The following is a 26,325-nucleotide window of genomic DNA, read 5'->3' on the forward strand; positions in this document are numbered from 1 at the left end:
TATAACTTTTGCTATAACTTTTGCGCAAACCAATCAATATACGCTTATTGCAATTTTTTTTTTTACCAAAAATATGTAGAAGAATGCCTAAACTGAGGGAAAAAAATAGTTGTTTTTTTTTTTTTTAAATTGGATATTTATTATAGCAAAAAGTAAAAGATATTGTTTTTTTTTCTAAATTGTCGCTCTTCTTTTGTTTATAGAGCAAAAAATAAAAAACGCAGAGGTGATCAAATACCATCAAAAGAAAGCTCTATTTATGGGAAAAGCTCTATTTATGGGAAAAAAAGAGACGTTTTTGTTTGGTTACAGCGTCGCATGACCATGCAATTGTCAGTTAAAGCGACGCAGTGCCATATCGCAAAAAATGACCTGGTCAGGAAGGGGGTAAATTCTTCTGGAGCTGAAGTGGTTAATGATGAAAAATGTGTGTATATATATATGTATATAAGTACGGTGAAAAAATATATACACACAATACACTGTTTATTTTCCAAAAAAGGGGTGATTTGGAAGGTATTTGTACTGCCCTGGCATTTTAGGGCCATAAAAAATAGGACAGGAAGTCAGTACATCAGGATTGATCAATTTGTTATTATATATACACCATAGTTTGTAGACTAATTTTCACACAGACTAAATAATATACACTGATTTTTTTTTTTCTTTTAAGAGATGTACAGTCAGTCCCCGGGTTACAAACAAGAGGTTCTGTAGGTTTGTTCTTAAGTTGAATTTGTGTGTAAGTTGAAGCAGGCAAATTTTTTAAGTGTAACTCCAACCAAAAAAAATTGTATGTTTCTTGGATAACATAGGGTTAACACCCCTGTAATGTTTGTTTTGCTGTCTGTGCCACTGTTCACTTTCTGTCAATTGGATTTTGAAAATTTTGGGTTGTCGTGGAAACAAGCATTGGTGATAAAGCTTCAAGGGAGGCACCTTTTCCCATGAAATTCTTTACAGGAGTAAATTTCCCCTTCTAGGGGTAGATTTACTCTCACTTCCTGTTGTCTCCCTCTGTTTGTAAGTATGAGTTGTATGCAAGTCGGATGTATGTAACTCGGGGACTGCCTGTAGCAGATTATTTATTTACAAAGTTTTATAACAGAAACTTGTTTTTTTACAAAATTTTCAGTATTTCTGTATTTTTTCAATTATATAACAAAAAAAATACAAAACCCAGTGGCGATTAAATACCACCAAAAGAAAGCTCTATATGTCTCAAAATATGCTATAAATTTAATTTGGGTACAGTGTTGCATGACTGAGTAACTGTCATTCAAAGTGTGACAACGCTGAAATCTGAAAATTTTCTTGAGGAGGAAGGGGCTGAAACAAATCGTTAAGAAAAAAAATCGCATTACTCCATAACTGATGATTTACAGAGAAAAATAATTAAGCACACACTTTTTTTCACAGGAGTATTTACAACAAAGTATTTCATCCTACCTTATACCCATTTTCATTTTAAGTTAATTGTCTTTAAAAGCAAAAAAATGTATTTTATCCTTCACATAATAATTTCACATGAAGTAATTTTATGATGAAAATTAAATTTACATACTTATTTTAACTGAAAATACACTGTAAAAATTACCTCTTTTTCTATCTGCAACCCTTCTGCTCTAATATTCCGTTCAAAAATTTCTCTTTTCTCTGATTGGGGGCTTGATTTTCTGTATACCAATATATAGTCGATGCGGCACTTTCCATCATTAAAAAATAACCCATTTGATTTCTTCTTTTCTGGCACATTTGGAATCTGAAAAAAGAAAACAATAAACATGTTGTTAATGGTATGATGAAGCACTGCAATTAAAAATGTCCCAAAAGGTAACCCAGTGTTTTCGTAATTGTGGATACATTTGGGAAGGGTTTAAATCTCTGTATTATAGTTGGGGAGATCCAACCTCACCATTTGTCCTAAGTAGCATTGGGCTCCATTCACAAAAGCATCTTGCATGCGGTATTTAGGTGTCCGGACACATGTTCCCTAAAAATCACATGCAATCCTGAAACTGTCAATCCACCATGCTATTTGCAAAACATTGAAAACACTAGGTAAATACTACTTGAAAAAGCATTAACCGGTTCCTGACCGGCCCGCATACATATATGGGGGCACAATGGCACGGCTGCGCGAAACCCCGTACAGGTACAGGCCACGCTTTCGCCGTCATGGGGAGCAGCCGTGCCCTCGCACACCCCCGCCGCGTCTTGTTCTCTGACATTGAATTTGTTTTTTATTATTACCATTGTTTATTTATCTTGACAGCAACAGCGTTTGCTCTCACGATACGTAAATCAGCGACTCCAGTAAATTAGCGACTGTAGGAGGTGATTTCACCACCACAGTTTAAAAAAAAAAAACGTATGCCCATCATTAGAAGTGGGTGGATGAAGGGAGGTATTCTAATAGTGGGTATACCCACCGATCAACCTCTTTTTTCATTCAGCCCACAGGTTGCATGAAAAAAAAGAACATTACAATACATGCCTAACAAGGACCAACAATGTACTGGTATGTTGCTGGACTTTGAGTGGTTATACCAGAAAGATGCCTGCAAGTTTAGGTATCATCTTAGTATCATTCTTTTCAGCCAGCAGTCGGCTTTCATGTAAAAGCAATCCTAGTGGCTAATTAGCCACTAGACTGGTTTTACAAGCAGTGGGAGGAAACGTCCCCTCTCTCCCGCAGTCTTCCATGGTTTTCTTGGGCTCTCCTGTGCCCTTGGGGAACCTGAGAATGCAGCCGGTGGTTCCGCCAGCTGACCAGAATGGCTCCAATCATCTCTATGGCCTAAGAAACCGGAAGCTACGAGCATTTCACGACTTCGGTTTCGCCGGATATTAGCAGCACCATTGGAAAATTAGGAAAACATCTTATCACACCGATCTTGGTGTGGTCAGATGCTTTGAGGGCAGAGGAGAGATCTAGAGTCTAATAGACCCCATTCTTTTTTTTAAAAAAAGAGTACCTGTCACTACCTATTGCTATCATACGGGATATTTACATTCCCTGTGATAACAATAAAAATGATAAAAAAAGCACCCCTGCCTACCCACGCAATGACGAACGCAAGCCTCGGTCTCGTGTCAAATGTAAACAGCAATTGCATCATACATGTGAGGTATCACTGCGAACATCAGATTGAGGGCAGTAATTTTAGCAGTAGACCTCCTCTGTAAATCTATAGTGGTAACCTGTAAAGCCTTTTAAAGGCTTTTAAAAAGGTATGTAGTTTGTCGCTGGTGCGCGGTTGTACGCAATTTTAAAGCATGTCGTGTTTGGTATCTATGTACTCGGCATAAGATCATTTTTATATTTTAACAAACATTTGGGCAATATAGTGTGTTTTAGTGCATTAAAATTAAAAAAAAGCGTTTTCTTTCCCCCAAAAAAAATTGCGTTTGAAAAATCTCTGCGCAAATATTGTGTGAAAAAAAAATTGCAACTCCCACCATTTTAATCTGTAGGGCCTTTGCTTTTAAAAAAATATATATATATAATGTTTGGGGGTTCAAAGTAATTTTCTATCAAAAGAAAAATATTTTTTCATGTAAACAAAAAGTGTCAGAAAGGGTGGTTCAAAGGTTTGAAAGTCTTCAAGTATTTAGAAGAGTGGGTGATGTGTGGCATAAGCTTCTAATGTTGTGCAAAAAATAACAGGACAGCCCAAATGATCCCTTTTTGGAAAGTAGACACCCCAAGCTATTTGCTGATAGGCATGTTGAGTCCATGGAATATTTTATATTTTGCCACAAGCTATGTAAACAAGGTGGTTCCCCGTTCTGCCTAGTGACATGACAGAGATCTACTGATCCTAGTGATCGGAAACAGTGATCTCTGTCATGTTCCTGTTAGCCCATTCCCCCTACAGTTAGAACACGCTGAGGGAACACACTTAACCCCTTGATCGCCCCCTAGTGTTAATCCCTTCCCTGCCAGTGTCATTTTTACATTGATCAGTGCATTTTTTTAGCATTGATCAATGGAATAATGACACTGGTCCCCAAAAAGTGTAATTTGGGGTAAGATTTGTCCACCGCAATGTCGCAGTCCCGCTAAAAATCGCAGATCGCCGCCATTACCAGTAAAAACAAAAAAATAAAATTCCCTAAATCTGTCACGTAGTTTGTAGACGCGATAACTTTTGCGCAAACCAATCAATATACGCCTATTGTGATTTTTTTTTTACCAAAAATATGTAGAAGAATATATATCGGCCTAAACTGATGAATACATTTGTTTTTTTTATATTTTTTTGGATATGTATTATAGCAGAAAGTAAATTTTTTAAAAATTTTTTTCAAAATTGTCAGTCTTTTTTTGTTTATAGCCCAAAAAATAAAAACGGCAGAGGTGATCAAATACCTCCAAAAGACAGATCTATTTGTGGGTAAAAAAGGACATCAATTTTGGGTACAGAGTCGCACGACTGCGCAATTGTCAGTTAAAGCAACGCAGTGCCATATCGCACAAAATGGCCTGGTCATTAAGGGGGCAAATCCTTCCAGGCCAATTTTGAGTAGTCTCTGCCTTTTTGGATCAGTTCTCTCAACAGTTATGAATAGAAATCATTGGAGTTAATTTACTTAACCATTTAAGGCTCCCCTGGGCGAATCGCCATCATGGTACGTCTGCCGCTTTACGACCACTAGGGAGCGTGCATGCACGGCGAGTAGCCAGCGGGTGGGATGCCCATCAGCATCCGCGATCGCACCTGAGATCTGTTAATATAAATAGATAGATCTCTGTTCTGTCAGGGGAGGAAAGACAGATCTGCTGTTCCTACTGTTAAGGAACAGCTATCGGTCTCCTCCCCAAGGCAGTCCCATCCCCCACAGTTAGAAACACTCCCTAGGTTACACATTTAACCCCTTGATCACCCCCTAGTGTTAACCCCTTCCCTGCCAGTGACATTTATACAGTAATCAGTGGCTATTTTTAGCTCTGATCGCTGTATAAATGTCCCACAAAAGTGTCAAAAGTGTCTGATCTGTCCGCCGCAATGTCGCAGTCCTGCTAAAAATCTCCGATCGCCACCATTACTAGTAAAAAAAAAAATTATAATAAAAATGCCATAAATATATCCCCTATTTTGTAGACGCTATAACTTTTCCGCAAACCAATCAATATACACTTATTGCGATTTTGTTTACTAAAAATATGTAGAAGAATACATATTGGCCTAAACTGCTGAAAAAAATGTTTAAAAAAAATTTGGATATGTATTATAGCAAAAATTAAAAAATATTGTTGTTTTCTTCAAAATTGTTGGTCTTTTTATATTTACAGCGTAAACAATAAAAACCGCAGAGGTGATCAAATACGACCAAAATAAAGCTCAATGTGTCAGAAGAAAGGGATGTCAGTTTTATTTGGGTACAGCGTGGCACGACCGCGCAATTGTCAGTTAAAGCAACGCAGTGTCGTGTCACAAAAAATGGCCTGGTCATTAAGGGGGCAAATCCTTCCAGTTCTTAAGTGGTTAAAGTATAACGTATAAGGACATTTTTTTCCTAGTTTTGGATAGAGTGGAGAACACCTGTTAGCTTTTTATCGCTGTCCATGCCCCCACATTAGATTCACTCTCTCTATTTGTCCTGTTTACCCTTATCATTAAAAGTGAAAGTAAAAGAAAATCCCACATTTTGGGTTGTTCCCAGAAAGGTAATAGAGGGGAAATCTTCCAATTAAAAAGAAATCTGACAGGAGTTATAACCCTCCCTTACTCTATCCAAAATAAAAAAAAGGTTTGCCTTTAGTTCTACTTTAAGGCAAATAGACTGTGCACTTTGCAAGTTGCTCCAGAGCTTAGTAAACAAGGTAAAGCTTCACTTTACAAAGAATACCCAATCACATGCAAGGAAAAAACAACAACATTTTTGCTTGCACATGATTGGATGATGGACGTCAACAGAGCTCCCTCTCATTTACTAAGCTCTGGAGCAACTTCACTTGCAAAGTGCTCACTCTATGTGCTTTTAGTAAATCCACCCCATTAATTTTAGTAGATCTATTTTCTCCAGTCAATTCGCCAGAATTTAAGAGACTTTCTTTTGTGGATATACAGTACAAGCATATACTGTACATCCCAATCACTTCCAATCACTTCAAACATAAAACAATGTACATGCATATCACAATGGACTAATCTCTTGTTAGAACATGTCATATATAGTGAGGATATTTTACTTTTTCACAATTGTTTTAGAGATATCTTCCCACTGACAAGTTCCCACTAACACCATTGATCTTTTTAGTTATCTATAAGGGGTAATTCTTCCCAGTGAACACAAGTCTAAGGAGCATTCTTCCCACTGATCATCACACAAATATATCTTGAGTTATATAGATAGATACAGTCATTTTTAGCAGGGGTTTCCTGGGACTGGAAAAATATTTCAAGGGTCCCTCTGTGTTGAAAAGCCTGCTTGAAAGTGTAAGCAAAGGCAAAACTTTCTCTTTTTATTTTGGATAGAGCAATGGAGGGTTATAAACCCTGCCCCCTTTGCTTCCTGTCCCATTGCCAAAACCAGAAGTGAGAGGAAATCCCTGCAAATTAAGGGAATCTCTTGGGGTCCCCCAGGTCGCCAAAATTGGTGTCCCCATTGGAAAATTTCCCCTCTATTACTTTTCTGGGGACAACCCAAAATTTGGGATTTTCGTTTCATTTCACTTGATATGATAATGGTAAACAGGACAAATAGAGATGATGAATCTCCCTAATGGTGTCACAGACAGCAATAAAAACCCAATAGGAATTCTAAAAAAAAAGTGTTTAGTTACTGTAAATAAATACAAAATATCTTTATAAACATAACATATTGAAAGAAAATAGCAACACAAATTACACACATATATAAATACTCTTCTTCCACCAATAAAAAAGACAACGTTGTATTTTTTATTGGTGGAAGAAGTGTATTATATATGTGTATATTTTTATATTATTTTCATTCAACATTTGACATTTATAACGATATTTTGTATTTACTTTATTGAGCGTGGTTTCTTTTGATATGCCACATGTGTCCTGTGAAAGCAGCTTCCCTTTGACTGGTATTCTAGTCACCTTTTTTCTTTAGTATTAATACTTATGCTGCAGGGACTGCACTGATTTAGTGAGTTGGCATATTGCTACGGTTTTTATTAGCATTAAAAACTGACAGGGGTTCTAATTCTTCTCCACTGTATCCATTCCACTGGATATCACAATCAGATAAAATACCACATGGTTTTATGAGATTAATACCACATATTTTAGAAAAATACAACATGTGGTATTTTAGAAGTTTTTTTTGTGAATGTAAATTTTTTTTAAAAAAACACTGAGCAATATTTCACTGCATTTCTTAAAGTGGGAGATACCACTTTGTGAGTGGAGCCTATTGTCACTGGGAGAGAGTATTAGGGGGAAAATCCAAAAAGTTATGGTTAATATCCGAATAGGAGTAGATTTCTTTCAATGGGGACTAGACGTGCAGAATGGAAAAATTTGTTTGGTTTTGTTTTGGATAGATTCATTTTGTTACTAATTTTGTTTCGTTGATTTGTTTCAGAATTAGTTTAGTCTGTAGTTTCAGTTTGTTTATTCATTTGCTAAAGAATTCCAAATTTTCAGAACTATTAGAATTCAAATCAATCGAAAATTGATCGACTGCTCTGAATTCTGTATGAAGAATAGCTGGTTGTTAAGGAACAAGCTGGCTGCCGCATCCTTAACAACCAATGACTCAAAAGAATTGCCCTAAATTTAAAAAAAAAACACGCTTTTTTTAAAAAAAAAGTAACTGTCATCGGTTGTTAAAGATGCAGCGGCCAGCCTGCTTCTTAACAACCAGCTATTCTTCATACAGAATTCAGAGCAGTCGATCAATTTTCGATTGATTTTTTTTTTTTTAAATGGCGTGGGTCCCACCAAATCCATACCAGACCCTTATCCGAGCATGCAGCCGTGCAGACCAGGAAAGGGGGGGACGAGTGAGCATCACCCCCCTCCTAAACCATACCAGTCCACATTCCCTCAACATGGGGGGGGGCTTTGTGGCAGGGAGGGCTCCCCCCCAAAGCACCTTGTACCCATGTTGGATCAAGCGCTTCTTCCCCACAACCCTTGCCAGGTGGTTGTGGGGGTGCAGGGGGTGACTCATTGGAACTGGAAGCCCCCTTTAACAAGGGGGCCCTAAGATCCTGCCACCCCATGTGAACGAGTAGGGGTACATAGTACCCCTACTCATTCACCAAAAAAAAGTCAAAGTTAGTAAAAACACAACAGTTTTTATTTAAGTCCTTTATTAAAAAAAACACGACCTGTCGGGCTGTATGCTCGGATAAGAGTCTTGTATAGATTTTGGGGGGACCGCCATATTTTGGTGTGAAGTTCCCCTTACAATCAATACCAGATCCAGATGGACTGGTGGGGACCCCACGCTAAAGGGGGCTTTCAGATTCCCATGAGTCACCTCCCCCTCCACAACCCAACAGCCACCGGGCAAGAGTTGTGTGGAAGAGGCCCTTGTCCTCATCAATATGGGTACAATGTGCTTTAGGGGGGATCCCCAGGTTGAGGACATGTGGTCTGGTATGGTTCAGGAGGGGGGGGGGGTGCGCTTGCTCATCTGGCATGGATTTTGGGGGGACCTCATGCCATTTTTTTTTTATTTTGGCAAGGGGCTTCCCTTAAAAACCATACCAGACCCCAAGGGCTGCCAATTCTTTTGAATACATTCAGCTGTCAGTGGGGAAATCCGCTGACAACTAGTGAATCATCGACTGTGAAGGATACAGCAGCCGGCTTACCTGCCCACTCCTTAACAACCAGCTATTCTTCACACAGAGTTTGGATTGGTTGATCAATTTTCGATCAACTTGAATTCTAATTGTTCTGAAAATTTGGAATTCGTTAGAAAAGAATAAACAAAAAAATTGCCTGAATTTAGATTTGGACCGAAACGAATTGCACATGTCTAATGGGGACACATGTCCTGGTGACAATTGTCAGAGGCTAGATTACCTTATGACAATCTTCCTTATGAGGAAACAAACAGCAATAAAACCTGAAAGAAGCTTTAAACCTTTCCCCACTTTATAAAAAAAACAAAAATGTTTTGGCTTGAGTTAAAGTTAGGACCCATCATTCTCACTAATGGAATGCACATAATTCTTTAACTGAGTTGAGTATTTACATATAGTGCCTATTCAATTAAAAAAAAAATTTATGTATAACTCAACACCACTGAAATTAATTGCTGGAACTTTTCAGAGGCTACAAAGATATATTACACATATTACTTTATAAAAACAATCTTTTTATAGTTGAAATTATGCATATCTAAAACGAATGTTTGAAAAAATGACAGCAAGGCAGAGACTGACATGCCATTAACAATTATTGTTAAGTGTTCCACAATAAATGATAGCAATTAAAGTTTCCACATAAATGCCCTCAATACCCCAGCATTTTACATATCAGAAAAAAAGGTTCTTCAAAGATCTCAAGCTGATTATGATGACAGAGTGACTAGGTTGGCATTTGACTTCTTTCTCAGTTCTCCTGATCTGCTTCATCGGGATCTATGCAAGCTGTATATACTGTATGTGCTGAACCTTGCGTCAGGTAGGTCAAGTGTCCAAACTCAATAAACTCGCAGAGGGAAATAATACGGGGTAAAGAGGGGAGGAGGGGTCCAAAGGCCACCAGGATTGTTTAGGGATAAAGGATGTCTTAAAATTGATAATGTGTGGTGATGGAAAATACAATATTAATAGTGCTCCAAAAAGTTAAAGGTGTATTTTGCAATGTAATTGTCCTAATGTACCATGGAATACCAGTTTGCTCAGAAAAGTATGTGACACCTCCTATTAGTTCACCATAATCTTTATTCTATATGGATGTGTACAAATGGATCAATTTCCTAAAACATCTTTACTGTAAGTCTTAATCACTTAATCCAAAAGGACATATTAATAGGACCCCTTTGTAGCAGGGGGAGAGAAGGGACTCCCAGGATGCCAACTTAAAATGTAACTTCAGCCAAAACATTTTTTCTTATGCATGCAGATTAGAGCCTGTTTGATGTTTTACCCTGTGTGTGTCCTCTTCACTTCCTACCTTAGTGGACACTTTCATGTAGTATTTCCACTTTATAGTACTGTTATTTTTGCAATTTTTTTTTTATTTCCAAAAGTCCTGTCTCAAGAACACAACAAAAAGAAATACAATATTCCAGCAAATCAGGAAAGGATTTACTAAAACTGGAGAGTGCAAAATCTGGTGCAGCTGTGCATAGAAACCAATCAGCTTCCAGGTTTTTTTTTTGTCAAAGTTTGATTGAACAAGCCAAAGTCAGAAGATGATTGGCTACCATGCAGAGCTGCACCAAATTTTGCACTCTTCAGTTTTAGTAAATTAACCCCATGATGTCCATGTATCCAAGCACACTTCATCAACATCAGGCACCTGGTGTCTTCAGAACGTTAGAGTTTTCCCAGCTGCTATCTATGAATGCTAGAGAGTTGTGCCACCAGATGAGAGAGGAAGAAATAAAAAGCCTACAACAGCTGTGATGAACAGGTACTATTAGATAAGATAGCCAGAGAAGTGGCATGGGTCACTTTAAAAATAGTGGGAAAAAGAAACTGGTTTTCCAGTTTTGTGAATGTATAAGAATTTGTTGTTATGCAAGTCATGAAACGTTACATTTATTTTAGTAACTTATGGAGCAGATTGGTTTCTAAGCAGAGCTTCACCAGATTTTGCACTCACACTCCCATTTTAGAAAATCAATGCCAATAGGTGTAGGTAATGAATGATTATGTCTTTGATAACTGCTTTCTTTGAAATATGCATGTAGACAATGAGAAGTGAGGATACTCTCCAATGCCACAAACAAGAAAGAAATAGAAGGAGTTGAAAAGCGATCACACACTCATCTAATGATAAACTACCAACAGCAGTAATGTCCACTTATTAAATGCCAGCAGAAAACCTAATGTCCTAAACCAACATGTTTGTCAGATTATTTTATTCTTTATACTAATGAAAAATGTTGAATGAAATTACACTTTTTTTCTGAGTGTTCTCAAGTCCAAGCCATTAGGGTAGCAGAAAGAGCAGAAGGAGTTGTCTACTGCTTTTGGAATGTATCCATGGTACAAAAAAAATTGAAAAAAAATACACTGTTCATGGCAATGTATATCATTACTATTATATAAACTTGCAGGGGAAAAATCCATATCAATTATTTGTCTCTGTAAAACCCGTAGTAACATCAGCCTTAAACATCCCTATAAGTGGAGAAAGCATGTCACACAAAACTACAAAATCCCTGTATTCTATATCTTATTACACTATAATCCATATTAGATCTGTAACACTTTTAAGTTCACCTGCCTGAAGCTCTCTCGCTTTCTATAATAGTTTTATATGTTCAACCCCTGTTAAAAGTATACGTTGGCAGATTCCTTAAAATAACATTTCTTTGTGCAGTTCCTGGAAAATTCACTGAAGCTCAGAGTAATGTAAAAATAATGAGCACAGTCCAAAGAAGCCAACTAAAGGACCACAAAATATATTATATTTCTGAGATTTGTTTTTCTAAAAGAAATGTCAAAAGGCATACAAAACAGATCACTGCTTTGATGGGGATACTTCTAACAGTTAAAATAGAATTTCTTACATCATTTACCTTCAATTATCACCTTTTATACATTTTCCAAAATGCTAAATAATAATAGTTACCTAAGAGAAGAGGATGTGCAGCTGCCAATTAAACTGCTGTCTTACAGAAATAAATCAACTAAGAATACATTTTTAAACAAAATAAAAGACTGCAAAACAACACAAATATACATGAATGTATTCAAGAAAAATGATACGAATATGTCTATACAGTAAAAAGATTTAAGAAGAAATAGGGTGTGATGTCCTCCCAGCACTGTCCAGGGACTTTGCAATTTAATCAAGTGTTTGTAGATATATAACATACAACACAATAATTTGGAATCATCCAAATATTCCGCAGCATGTGTTTTGTCCCTTACATAAAAATTAACTCAGTTTCTATGTGTATGCAGAGAAGTGGTAGTAAAAGAGCTTGTATTGATTTAATAGGGTTGGACAGTGGACCATAGAAAAAACATAGGGGAAGGGAAAGGGATCACTGCTCCAGGTGGAAATGTGGATATAGAACTCTCCTCGGAATTGGAACACCAGGTGCTGTCTAAGCATATAGCAACATGAGGCAAAAAGGAAGTTCTGGACAGCCGCACTATGGAATATAGCCTTTATTAATAAAAAGTCCAACAGATACAAGCCACAACAAAAAATGGGACAAACAAGCTGACGCGTTTCACACTTAACAGTGCTTAGTCATATGACTGAGCACTGTTAAGTGTGAAATGCGTCAGCTCGTTTGTCCCATTTTTTGCTGTGGCTTGAATCTGTTAGAATTTTTACTAATAAGGCTATATTCCTAAGTGCGGCTGTCCAGAACTTCATTTTTGCCTCACAGAAAAAACATACACTGGTACCTTAAAGGTGCATGACCTCAGTAATAGCACTAATTTTTATACACTTAAATATCTGATTTGCCAATTTATTTTTAGATGCTGGCTTCACTGCAGCCAGGGAAAAATAGAGGTGTTTATTCCCTGGCCTCTCTCCTCTCTGCCATCCCCCTTAGGGGGTTCTCTGTTCCCTCCCCTCAGACTTTATTCTGATGTGGTGGTGGGTTTTTCTGAGCACTGTGGACTGCATAAGCAGCCATAGGCATGATATGTGTACCCATTTGTAAGTAACCTATAATAGCTTAACTCTTGATCAGTGTATGTTCCAATGTGTGGAATTATTGTAATATTGCAAGTTGCTAATTACTGTACTTATTTCAGAACACCTCTGAGTTCTTGAAGGAGCCAAATTGCAAAGCACGTCAGACTGAGATATTCCCACATTCTTTTCACCTGCCTACAAATTGGTTTAATTATATCATGAAGCTATAGCATTATGTAAGATTAGGTATACAGAGGCCTGTTATATATATCTATATACAAATGGAATATCGTGTAACTGGCTGGTATGCTATGTTCAAGTTTTAACATTCTTGTTGTATGGATTAAAAATTGTGACAATTTTTTATAACTGCTTTTACTGAGGTCATTCACCTTCAAAGTCCCAATGTATGTTTTTTCCATGATCAATTGCTTTCTAAGGGATGTGGTGCTATTCGATAAAATCCACCAGAGTTTTTTGCTAATTGACAGGGTTGGGCAGTGCTGAATTTTTTTTCCCCCTAGGCTGATGAGATATGATCCAGCCCTTTTCTGTCACGTTTATGGGTGCTTTTAATGCCACACTTCTGAATAGCATTCTATATACATGTTTTACTATGCAGTATTTATTTCAAGTGTTGTTTTACATCTAAATAATAAAAATGGAAACAATTCAATAGTTTGAGTAGAGTAATGACCATTAGTATCATGTTTTAAAAATGGTGAAAAGGAGAACCAATAGCTATAAAATGAATGGCACCTAACTGATATCTATATTTTCTGTTTTCAGATAATCTCAGTTCTTTCATTTGTGTTTCACATCTTTGTTGTACAGGTCGTCACACATTCCAATATGAAATGATATACCAGCCAAGCTTGAAGAACTTGAAGAACTCATTCATCAGTGTCAGGTAGCAGATACAAAAGCTTTTTTTCTCCTTTCTCAAAGGGAACAATGCTGATCAGGACAGGGTTTTTACCCAGGTGACTATTCTCCCAGACAGTGACCATACATTTGAAGCTAGAGGTCTCCCAAGGAGCATAGTGTAACTGTCTTATGTTTCTAGGTAGTTTTTGGGTTAGTCTGAAGAGGTATTTTTGGAAAAACCTTGGGCTGTAGCTGTCAAGGATAAGGTTGTAGATAAATGTACAAATGGGTCCCTAGTAGGGTTGTCAGTCATCACATATGAAATGTATGGTTCACCGAAAACATCCCTGTCTTGCTCCTGTCTCTGCCCACAGACCCCCCCCCCAACCACAAGGCCAAGTTTGTTGGGTAGAGGCTCTGGTCCTCCTTAATATAAACGGCTTTGCCAGGGAGTCCCCCATGACAATCCCATGCACTCCCATCCCATATCGGGGGCACGCAGCCTAGTATGACTAATGGTAGAGGGGTGGCGCACACTCATTCCCCTTTTCATGGCCAGGCTGCATGCTCTGATAAGGGTCTGGTATGGATTTTAGGGGGTACCTCTTACTTTTTTTTCCCTGAGGTTCCGTTTTAAAATCGATACCTAACTCAAAAGGTCTGGTATGGAATTTGAGGGGACCCCATGGAATTTTTACCTGTTAACTATTTTGCTTCATTCTGCAGCTAGAGGTTTGTTCGCCCCAAACCATTGTTTGTTCTGCTGTTCACACAAGAGCCTCCTAATGCCCTGTACACACGATAGGATCTTCCGACAACAAAATCCACGTTTTTTTTCCGACGGATGTTGGCTCAAACTTGTCTTGCATACACACGATCACACAAAGTTGGTTGGAAATTCAGAACGTCAAGAATGCGGTGACATACAACACGTACGACGAACCGAGAAAAGTGAAGTTCAATAGCCAGTGCTGCTCTTCCACTTGATTCCGAGCATGCGTGGCACTTTGTGCATCGGAATTGTGTACACACGATCGGAATTTCCAATAGCGGATTTTGTTGTTGGAAAATTTGAGATCCAGATCTCAAATTTTGTGCAACGGAAATTTCGATGGAAAATGTGCGATGGAGCCTACACACAGTCGGAATTTCAGACAAAAAGCTCCCATCGAACATTTTCCGGTGCAGAAGTTTTTCTCATAGTGTTTCCCCTGTTGGTTAAATGTCATTAGCCTATTAAGTCTTATAGCTGAATGTTCTTAAGCTATTTTTCTCTTAGGGGTTGCTACATTCACCCGGTGATAAGTAGCTAGGAAACTATTTCCCATAAACATTTAACCAAACATATTACAAACATTTTTTTTCATTATGCTAGTGAATGTTGAGGCATTTTTTTTATAAATCAGCCCCTTAGTTTCCTAAAAGCCTTTGCCAAAGCTTGCAGATAGTTCATACTGGGCTTTTGTTCTATGTGTGAAGCATTATAAACAAATATTTCTGGTAAGTGAAAAATTTGTCAAGATGACATTTTGTTATGTTCTTGTTTCTTTATCTGTGGTCTGCGGTTCATGCAACAATAATTTATACAGTGATACATGGCACTCATGAGCTATGAACAATTTGGTAACAGTGAGGCACGTGTCTAACAATGTCGACAACCATCCATATTCTGCATATCATTATTTTAGAAGTGGGCAATTAAACAAGCTAATGTAGAAACTGCATTTTGGACACACTCATAATCAACCAATGTTTAAACTCCCAAGTACACTCTTGCATTAACATACTGTATGTCAACACAAAACATCGCTATGTTACACTGTATATTTGTTAGCATATCTTAGTGTTAAAGTGTAAAAACCTTACCATATACCACTAAATCACACAGCACTGTGAAAGCAAAAAAACTCCAACAAAAAAAATTTCACTAGCTGCATTTGCAAAATATAGTAATTTAATACTATATACCCAGCTGTATTCATTCATGCCTTTTTTGGCTGGCGAAGTTTTGCTTAAATTGGTTTTAAAGGCTCTAGGTTTTTTACCTTCATGCATGCTATCAATGAAGGTAAAAAAACATTCTGTGTGTAGTGGCCCCCCAGCCCCCCTAATACTTACCTGAGCTTACCTGAGATGGGGTTTCCCATTCCCGGGGAAGATGGCGGGGGGCCCTGCCTCCAGAGAAGAAGGGGTCCCTGTTGCCAGGGGAGATGATGGGGGTCCTGTCCCCAGGGGGAGATGAAGGGGTCCCTGTTGCCAGGGGAGATGATGGGGTCTCTGTCCCCAGGGGAGAAGGGGTCCTTGTCCCCAAGTGAGAAGGGGTCCCTGTCCCCAGGGGAGATGGGGTTCCTATCCACAGGGAAACTGGTATGGGCCCTGTCCCCAGAGAAGAAGGGGTCCCTGTTGGTGTTGCCAGGGGAGATGATAATGGCCCTGTGCCCAGGGGAGATGATGGGGACCTTGTCTCCAAGTGTCCCGATATAAGAAGGTGTCCCTTCCCCAGAAAAGATGAGGTCCCCATCCCTAGGGAAGATGGTGGGGGCCCTGTCTCCAGGGAGGAAGGGGTCTCTGTAGCCAGGAGAGATGAAGGGGTCCTTGTAGCCAGGAGAGATGATGGGGGCCCTATCCCCAAGGGAAATGATGGGGCCCTGTCCCCAAGGGAGATGAGGTCCCCATCCCCAGGGGAGATGATGGGGGCACTGTCCCAGAGTGAGAAGGGGGTCCCTGTCCTCAAGTGAGAAGGGGGTCCCTGTCCTCAAGTGAGAAGGGGTTCCCGTCCCCAGGAAAGATGGTGGGGGCCCTGTCCCCAAGTGAGAAGCGGTCCCTGACCGCAGAGGATATGGGGTTCCCGTCCTCAGGGAAGATGGTGAGGGTCCTGTCCCCAGAGAAGAAGGGGTCCCAGTTGCCAGGGGAGATGATGGGGGCCTTGTCCCCAAGTGAGAAGGGGTCCCTGTCTCCAGGGGAGATGGGGTTCCCGTCCCCAGGGAAGATGGTGGGGGCCCTGTCCCCAGGGAAGAAGGGGGTCCCTGTGCACAGGGGAGATGGGGTTCCCCATTCCCAGGGAAGATGGTGGGGGCCCTGCCTCCAGAGAAGAAGGGGTCCCTGTTCTACAGGGGAGATGATGGGGTCCCTGTCCCCAAGTGAGAAGGGGGTCCCTGTCCCTAGGGGAGATGATGGGGCCCTGTCCCAGAGTGAGAAGGGGTCCCTTCCCCCAAGTGAGAAGGGGGCCCCTGTCATCAAGTGAGAAGGGGGTCCCTGTCCTCAAGTGAGAAGGGAGTCCCTGTCCTCAAGTGAGATGGGGTTCCCATCCCCAGGAAAGATGGTGGGGGCCCTGTCCCCAAGTGAGAAGGGGTCCCTGACCGCAGGGGATATGGGGTTCCCATCCCCAGGGAAGATGGTGAGGGTCCTATCCCCAGAGAAGAAGGGGTCCCAGTTGCCAGGGGAGATGATGGGGGCCTTGTCCCCAAGTGAGAAGGGGTCCCTGTCTCCAGGGGAGATGGGGTTCCCGTCCCCAGGGAAGATGGTGGAGGCCCTGTCCCCAGGGAAGAAGGGGTCCCTGTTGCCAGGGGAGATGATGGGGGTCCTGTCCCCAAGTGAGAAGGGGGTCCCTGTTCACAGGGGAGATGGGGTTCCCCATTCCCAGGGAAGATGGTGGGGGCCCTGCCTCCAGAGAAGAAGGGGTCCCTGTTCTACAGGGGAGATGATGGGGGCCCTGTCCCCAAGTAAGAAGGGGTCCCTGTTGCCAGGGGAGATGGGGTTTCCCATGCCCAGGGAAGATGGTGGGGGCCCTGCCTCCAGAGAAGAAGGGGTCCCTGTTGCCAGGGGGGATGAGGGGGCCCTGTCCCCAGGGGTGATGAAGGGGTCCCTGTTGCCAGGGGAGATGATAGGGGCCCTGTCTTCAAGTGAGAAGGGGTCCCTGTGCCCAGGGGAGATGGGGTTCCCATCCACAGGGAAGATGGTAGGGGGAGATGATGGGGGCCTAGTTAGTCCCCAAGTGAGAATGGGTCCCTGTCCACAGGGGAGATGGTGAGGGCCCTGTCCCAGAGTGAGAAGGAGGTCCCTGTCCTCAAGTGAGAAGGGGGTCCCTGTCCTCAAGTGAGATGGGGTTCCCGTCCCCAGAGAAGATGGTGGGGGCCCAGTCCCCAGAGAATAAGGGGTCCCAGTTGCCAGGGGAGATGATGGGGCCCTGCCCCCAGGGGAGCTGATGGGGGCCTTGTCCCCAGGGGAGAAGATGGGGGCCCTGTCCTCAAGGGAGATGACGGAGGCCCTGTCCCCAAGGGAGATAAGGTCCCCATCCCCAGGGGAGATGATGGGGATCCTGTACCCAAATGAGATGATGGGGGCCCTGTCCCCAAGTGAGAAGGGGGTCCCTGTCCCTAGGGGAGATGATAGGGGCCCTGTCCCAGAGTGAGAAGGGGTCCCTTCCCCCAAGTGAGAAGGGGGCCCCTGTTCTCAAATGAGAAGGGGGTCCCTGTCCTCAAGTGAGAAGGAAGTCCCTGTCCTCAAGTGAGATGGGGTTCCTGTCCCCAGAGAAGATGGTGGGGGCCCTGTCCCCAGAGAATAAGGGTTCCCAGTTGCCAGGGGAGATGATGGGAGGTGATGGGAGCTTTGTGCTCAAGGAAGATGAGGTCCCCATCCCCAGGGGAGATGATGGGGGCCCTGTCCCCAGGGGAGATAATGGGGGCCCTGTACCCAAGTGAGAAGGGGGTCCCTGTCACCAAGGGAGATGATGGGGGTCCTGTCCCAGAGTGAGAATGGGGTCTCTGTCCCCAACTGAGAAGGGGGCCCCTGTCCTCAAGTGAGAAGGGGGTCCCTGTCCTCAAGTGAGATGGGGGTTCCCATCCCCTGGAAAGATGGTGGGGGCCCTGTCCCCAAAGAATAAGGGGTCCCAATTGCCAGGGGAGATGATGGGGCCCTGCCCCCAAGGGAGATAAGGGGGGCTTTGTCCCCAGGGGAGATGATGGGGTTCCCGTCCCCAGGGAAGATGGGGGGGCCCTGTCCCCAGGGGAGATGATGATGGGGCCCTGTCCTCAAGGAAGATGGGGGCCCTGTCCCCAGGTGAGATGATGGGGGCCCTATCTCCAGGGGAAATAAGGGGCCCCTGTCCCCAACGGAGATGATGGGGTTCCCATCCCCAGGGAAGATTTTGGGGGCCCTGTTCCCAGGGGAGATGATGGGGGCCCTGTCCTCAAGGAAGATGGGGTCCCTGTCCCCAGGTGAGATGATGGGGGGCCCCTATCCCCAGGGGAGATGATGGGAGCCCCTATCCCCAGGGGAGATGATGGGGGCCCTGTCCCCAGGAGAGATGAAGATGGGGGCCCTGTCCCCAGGAGAGATGAAGATGGGGGCCCTGTCTTCAAGGGATATGGGGTCCCAGGGGAGATGATGGGGCCCCTGTCCCCAGGGGAAATGATGGGGTCCCTGTCCCCAGGGGAGATGATGGGTTCCCTGTCCTCAGGGGAGATGATGGTGGGCCCTGTCCCCAGGGGAGATGATGAGGGGCCCTGTCCCCAGGGGAGATGATGGGAGGCCCTGTCCCCAGGGGAGGAGGGGTGGGGTATGAGATGGTGTGAGGGGATATGGGGTCAGCTCACTTACCATATCCAAGCTGCAGGGCACTCATCCATGGCTGCCTGTCTGGGCTCCCTCCAGCAGCAGCACAGACAGGGCGATCAGCATATCTCCAAGATGAGAGAGATCTGTTTATGATGGGGGAGGAGCTGGGGGCTGGCAGACAAGCCTGCAGTGTCCTCCGGCTCTCATAGGGCTGCTGCACATGTGTCCTTAAACTTGCTTAGCGCGGGGGAAGTGTGCAGAGCATCTCCAGAGCACTGCAGAAAGGAATGGATGCAGCTGACTTGGGGGGGTGGGACTCTAGCTGGGGAGCACACTGAGCTGGGCAGCGCTGCGTTAAGCAGGAGAAAGAAACCCGGAGGAGCTGGCCAAGGACAGGGCATGCAAAACATAACAGCCAGTGCGATAATGCAGGGAGCTCTGCTACAGAGCTGGCTCTTCAATTAGGCAAATTAGGAGCCCGCAGGGCCCCTATGAGTTGCGAGGCCTTAGGCGGCCACCTAATTTGCCCAATTAGAGAGCCGCCTCTGCCCAGGAGACTGCAGGAACTCGTTCACAGGTGGGCAGAACTGGCACATGTGATTGGGGGCCTGACTGTATGAACCCAGAAGAAGCAGCTGGACTCCCAAAGACTGAGTGCACCAAGATGGTGGTACAGGACACAGGCTGTGACAACTGGACATCGGATCACAGAAATACAATTCTAGATCTGCTGGGGGGAAAAAATGCTTTCGGGAGTCCATCATCACAGGTCAGAGCAGGGGCGGATCCAGAGTCTAGTCTTGGGAGGGGCAATGCCAGAAAATACCTTTTTTTGCGGGCAATTTATCGAGGAGACGGCTGGTGTTGGCACTTAAGTCATCACGGCACCATGGTTATTATGGTGTCAGGATGATTGAAGCGCATTATTTCTATTCTTACATTGTAATATAAAATGATATAGTTCAACTCACCATAATGCAGAGTCAGTGGGAGCCCTGAGTGTGTCACTTTCCACGTCGCCTGCCACTAAATGCGTATTGTCACTTGCCACGTCACCTGCTACATGTTGTGGATTGTCACTTGCCACATCACCTGCTACACATTGCGGATTGTCACTTGCCACGTCACCTGCCACACGTTGTAAATTGTCACTTGCCACGTCACCTGTCACCAGATGAGGATTGTCACTTGCCACGTCACCTGCCACACGCTGCGAATTGTCACGTCACCTGCTACACGTTGCAGATTGTCACTTGCCACGTCACCTGCCACATGCTGCGAATTGTCACTTGCCACGTCACCTGCCACCAAATCCGGATTGTCACTTGCCACATCACCTGTCACCAGATGCGGATTGTCACTTGCCACGTCACCTGCCACCAAATGCGGATTGTCACTTGCCACATCACCTGTCACCAGATGCGGATTGTCACTTGCCACGTCACCTGCCACACATTGTGAATTGTCACTTGCCACATCACCTGCCACACACTGTGGATTGTCACTAGCCACGTCACCTGCCACAGGTTGTGGATTGTCGCTTGCCACGTCACCTGCTACATGTTGTGGATTGTCACTTGCCACGTCACCTGCCACACGTTGCGGATTGTCACTTGCCACGTCACCTGCCACACGTTGCGGATTGTCACTTGTCACGTCACCTGCCACACGTTGCGGATTGTCACTTGCCACACGTTGCAGATTGTCACTTGCCACATCGCCTGTCACCAGATGCGGATTGTCACCTGCCGTGTCACTTTCCTGCTAAGGTGGTCTCTTGCTATGTCCCAGAGTCAGGCAGCAGAGAGATGATGTAATCTCTCTGCTGCCCACAGCTGCCTTCACAGTGAGGGCGGAACTGCAGGGATGCAGGGCGGGTGCAGGGTGGTGAGAGATGATGTCATCTCTCTGCTCCCCTGCCTGTCGGCTCCCTGATTGGCCAGCAGCCCATTCACAGTCACACACGGAGTAGCCCAGCTACCCCCCCTCTCTCACCCGCCTACTCACCGACCTAGCCGCCCGCACTGTCACCCGCACTGTCACCCACGGCGGAGCCGCCCGCACTGTAACCCATGGCGGAGCCCGCACTGTCACTCGCGGCAGAGCCGCCCGCACTGTCACTCGCGGCGGCCCCGTTGCCCCCCCCCTGGATCCACCCCTGGGTCAGAGTGGATGGGTGGGTGAAAAAGCAGGGGAGTGTAGTTTCTCTAATGATAAGCACAGACTGAATAAAGTACATTGTTGGATAGTGTACATTTTCAGGTGTGAGTAGGGTCACCTAAACCAGGGGTTTCCAAACTGCAGCCCGTGTGCCAAATGCAACCAACTGTAAAATTTTGTGCAACCCTCTAATGTAAGACAGGGACTGTGATGAGGTGACAGATGTAAGGGGGGGCCTATGATGGGGACCCAGGTGTAAGGGGGAACCCTGATGTATGGGGAACTCCAATATAAGGAGGACTTAGATGGGGACTCTGATGTAAGGGCGCTCTAAATTGGCTCAAGTTTCAAGTTTATATGGAATTTCTTTGCTTTGTTTTACTAAAATCTTGTTGTTCTAAATCATTTACTAATTACAAAGTAAAACGTATTCATAATTTAAAGTAAAACTATAGGCAAAACATTTTTATTTTCATTATGGTTAGAGTAAGGAAGATTTATAACACCTGTGAGGTTTATTTTTGCCATCTTTGTCCCATTGGGGAGACTTGCCTTCACTTTCTGTCCCATAGCCAAACAGGAAGTTATAAGAAAACCCTGCAAATTAATGGAATTTCTTGGGGACCCCCTCGTCACCAGAACGAGTGTCCCCATTGGAAGATTTCCCCTCTATTAATTTTCTGGGGACAACTCAAAATTTGGGATTTTCTTCTACTTTCACTTTTGTAATGGAAATTTGTAAGTTCTGTATATAATTGTATTGTATTTTGTATGTATTGCACATTGCCCTCACTGTGCACACAGCACTAATAATGTTTTCAGTAAATGTTTACATTCTTTTGAGTCCTGATTAGAATTAGCCTGCCTATGTAACGCCCCTTGTTACCATAAACGTACAATTGTAATATTAATGTGATACCTACGTAATCATGTGTATAAAAACCTTCAATTGCGTCATAATAAAGCAGAACAGTAATTTGGAAAGATGCTGAGTGTATCTTTTGTGTCTGTTCCCTACTGCAGTAGTTATTATTAATTTGGAACCACTAATCAATATGAGGATAGGAGTTGCCTATCATCAATTTAACCGAGTCAGCATGGCGAGCTTTGCCTTAGGAGGGGATTCCAGGTGACCCTGAGTATCCGAAACGAGGAGCTTGAGACGATCTGGGAATTTCTGATAATCAGCCGGCTGAGGTAAGCTTTTTGCTTACATTTGAGTTATCAGACTTCCTTGATCGGTAAGGCATTTTCGGGACAAAGGGTACCTATTTTACTCCCCTTAATCGAACTGTATTGATTGGTGGTTATATGTTATGTTGTCCCTGTCTATTGTCCATCGGAGTGTTATAGATAAGAAAGGGAAGAATAGTGCTGTTCACAGGTATATGTAGTAAATCTGCTAGATAAAGTAGTTTAGAGGCAAGAGGGTATAGGCACACGTAGAGAAGAGAGAAGACTGGCCAGTCATTATGGGCATTGAATTAAGTAAGAGAATGAAGGGTAAGAGACCCTCAAAAATGCCCAGCGCAAGAGGAGCGCTATATATAAACCAAAGGTGCGGTTCCGCCTATACTGAGCCCCTAGATTAATGGTTAGAGTGGACATGGATCCACAATGGGTAACTGGGTTACCAAAGGCCATAGGGACTAAGAATCATGCAGAGTAAACAGCTAGAGAAACAGCTATCTATGTGAGCAGGATGGATCAAGGGTGACATTAACACTAGACAGAAAGGGACATTTTCATGTTAAGTTGTGGGATGAATTTGGGGTCAGGCACTACAACTAGTAAAAGTCAGAAACAGAGAAATGAGAATTAAAACAGAATACTTTATATGTTGTCAGAGAGGGAAGATGGAATGAGCACTCTGGCTGCCCATCTGATCATAGAAGCTAGATATAAAAGATATCTGAACAAAATAAGGAATGCAGAATTTATGCAGGAAAATATTAAAGAGTTAAAAGAAAGTGAGAGAATGATATGCATGTGTTGTGTACAAATGGGAAAATAGTGCGATTTTAGAGAGATATTGGTGTATGTGTGTGCGAATGCTGGGACCTTTAGTTCTATCCCTTGTGTGTGTCATGTACACAGATGTGACCCCCTCCTTTGCGCTCTCATGAAAGAAATGTGGCTGGGATGAGAAGTCAGTGATAAGCTGGAAGGACACCATGCCAATTCCAGTTTTTTTAGACAAAACATGTGCCGGGTTAATGAATCTAATGGTAAACAATGTGATCACAATTATTTTTTAAATCTGTTTTCCAAACATGGTAAAATGAAGGTTACATTTAACCGTGTATTACACAAATTGAATATCCTTTGATAGTGGAAACAGTGCATTTAAAAAAGGGAAATTAAGTAAAATTAAGTAATAATGAGTATTCATTTCTAATATGAGTTTAACAATTTTATTAATATAGATATATTGAAACTGGTTTAGACAACCTTTGGTTGGAAATGAAATCCAGGTTATTGGGGAAATTTGTAATGAATGGGATTAGTTTAGATTAAGATAACAATTTTGTAATTTTACATTTATACAATAAGCCCTTATTGAGAGAAAAAACGATTAAGATGAGGTTGTTATTTGGAATAAAGCTGCCATAATATTCAACAAAGCCAAGATGAATGGGATACATAAGAAGTTTTTCTACAAAAATGACATTTCAAGGTTCTTGATAATAACTTGATGTGCGGTCCATGATGTAAGAGTAATAATAAATACAATTTAAATATAACAGACCCATCACATCAAGTCCACACACCCTGTTAGGATAGATGCTACCTGCAGCCAGTTGTTTTATAGTTTTTGATGCTTTCTGGTCCATCATACAGATTGTTAATCCTTTTGTTTTTATTTATTTTTTATTTTTGAAATCCAAAGCAGAATGTGTGGATTGTGAAATGATGCGCCCCTTTTTCTTGTAAGTACAGTGGTATAAGCAGAAGAATATTTTGGATTTATGGGCATCTCTGCATGACCGCAGGGTATTGTTATCATTTATTATAATTTTGCCAGGAAAAAGTTGTCTTTTGAAACGTGAAACTGGAGTTCTTACACAAATAGCATGATAGAAAACAAGCCATTGTAATATATTTATGCAAGCTGGACCCAGTAATGAAGGGTTCACCCGACATATCAGAGCTGTAGCTTTTATGCAAAGGTGCTATTAGACAAAGTTAGATATTGTTTTGGTCAAACATTTAATTTTTAATGGTCCAACATTCTGCGCAGCAAATATACAGCTAACTAAATGTTTGTCTAATGAAAGGTTTAAAATATGAGTTTGTTTATGTACAAATCTAACAATGAAAAATGCATACATTTGAATCCAGCCACCTTATTGCCTCTATTGGAGGAGGCTGGAGACAAAGGAAGACACGTGTGTTAAATTGATGGTGTAGGAATCAGCTGCTGTGAGCCCAGTGCGGGACACACTCCCTGAAGACCCAGATATTAAATTTTTTGTAGATTTGAGTATGCAGTTCATCACCCAGAAGGATACTCTGTATTCAAAGTCATTAGATCCTTTTTCCCCAGCTCAAGAAGCAGAGCTCCATGTTTTAGCAAAGCCTGTGAGCTATAAAAAGAGTGTATGTTTATATAGATAGTCAAGATATAGAGAGCTTTTGGTTCCATTTTAAAGGGCCAGAAGTTTGTTTTTACTTCGGCAGGTAAACCAACCAAGCATGCCAAGTTAATTTGATTGGCTGTTTTCAGCCTTCCAGGTTCTTGCTGAGGTAGCCATATTAACTTTAAAGCTCACACATGGAAGGAGACCAGGTGACTAAGGATGCTGCATTTACAGCCCCGGACACTTGATGGGTCTGTGCAACGCACAGATTCCACCCCAGTTCTGGCCCAGTATAGCTGGGATTAATAATTCAACTTTAAGGACCCCAGAACGAGAAGAACAAGTGGTCCACAGGGGGCAACTTCTTATGAAACAGGACTTTGGAAAAGGTGATCATTTATGTCTGCCAGCCACTCTTTTCTCTCCAGCTTGACACATGGACCGTGTCATCAGTCACAAGAAGTTATGGCTGCCTTAGTAAATGAGCATGGGATAGAGCCAGGGTGCTCCACTGTTGTTTTTATAACATACCACTTCTTGTTTTACTTGTTACCAAAGGTGTTACCAAAAGCTGAAGATCCCTTCCAGAGATCACAAAAAACATATATCCAGATGCCCAAGTCAGGATCTTACAAGTATGCATTTTGTCTGTATGGACATGTTTTTTGGATGTCCAGTGGCAAATGCTACTGCAAAGGCCACAGTAAAAAGTGTTATCAGAAGTAGTTTGTAAGTACAGAGTGCCAGAAAGTACAGGGAGTAACAGAGGAAATAATTCTTTATAGGAGAGTCCTTACTAGAAGTTTTGAGGTTTTATTTTTACACCCCCTACTGTCTACAATGTAGTGGACAAAGTAGAGTAAGAAACTAGAAAACTTTTGCCTGAATGTTTTCTTATATTTTATGATGCCCCTAAGGGGGATGTTGGACTCTCTCCCTATGGGATTTTGTTTGGGAGTGTGTTACTCACTTGCTTATATTTTGTCTCAGCAGCTGAAGTCCTCCATTCGGATCTCACAGAGAAAGTTGCTGATCTTTTAAGGTTTTTTGACAAACTCATTTATGTGTTTTCTCCCCAATTCCAGATCCTAAAAGTTTGGAAGGATCTAAAACTAAAGCCAGGTGACTTGTGGATTGTTAAGAGACATTTATATATAAGGAAATGTTTGGAGACTCAATACAGCATCTATTTCATGTACAGTTGTGCAAAACTTGAAGGAAAAGTCACCTGGATCCACACCAGACACTGCAAAAATGACTTAATTAAAGAAATCTCTGAGTTTGATTTGTTTCCCTCTTGTGATCACAGTCTAGGGTACTTTTTGATTCAATTACTTTAATTGTAAGCAATATATATATATATATATATATATATATATTTGAAA

General features: G+C 42.4%; 1 protein-coding gene across 3 annotated transcripts in view; it reads right to left on the bottom strand.

The window, feature by feature from the left end:
- The window catches only part of ANO4 (anoctamin 4), a 360,013-nt gene that overhangs the window by 147,037 nt on the left and 186,651 nt on the right, over positions 1–26,325 (bottom strand). For all 3 annotated transcript variants that reach the window (XM_073620380.1, XM_073620381.1, XM_073620383.1), the window contains one exon: positions 1,598–1,762. In XM_073620380.1, coding sequence (XP_073476481.1) covers positions 1,598–1,762 — 165 coding nt within the window. The remainder of the gene's footprint in view (positions 1–1,597; positions 1,763–26,325) is intronic.

The sequence above is a fragment of the Aquarana catesbeiana genome, linkage group LG03, assembly GCF_042186555.1.
Source record: "Aquarana catesbeiana isolate 2022-GZ linkage group LG03, ASM4218655v1, whole genome shotgun sequence".
Classification (NCBI taxonomy): domain Eukaryota; kingdom Metazoa; phylum Chordata; class Amphibia; order Anura; family Ranidae; genus Aquarana; species Aquarana catesbeiana.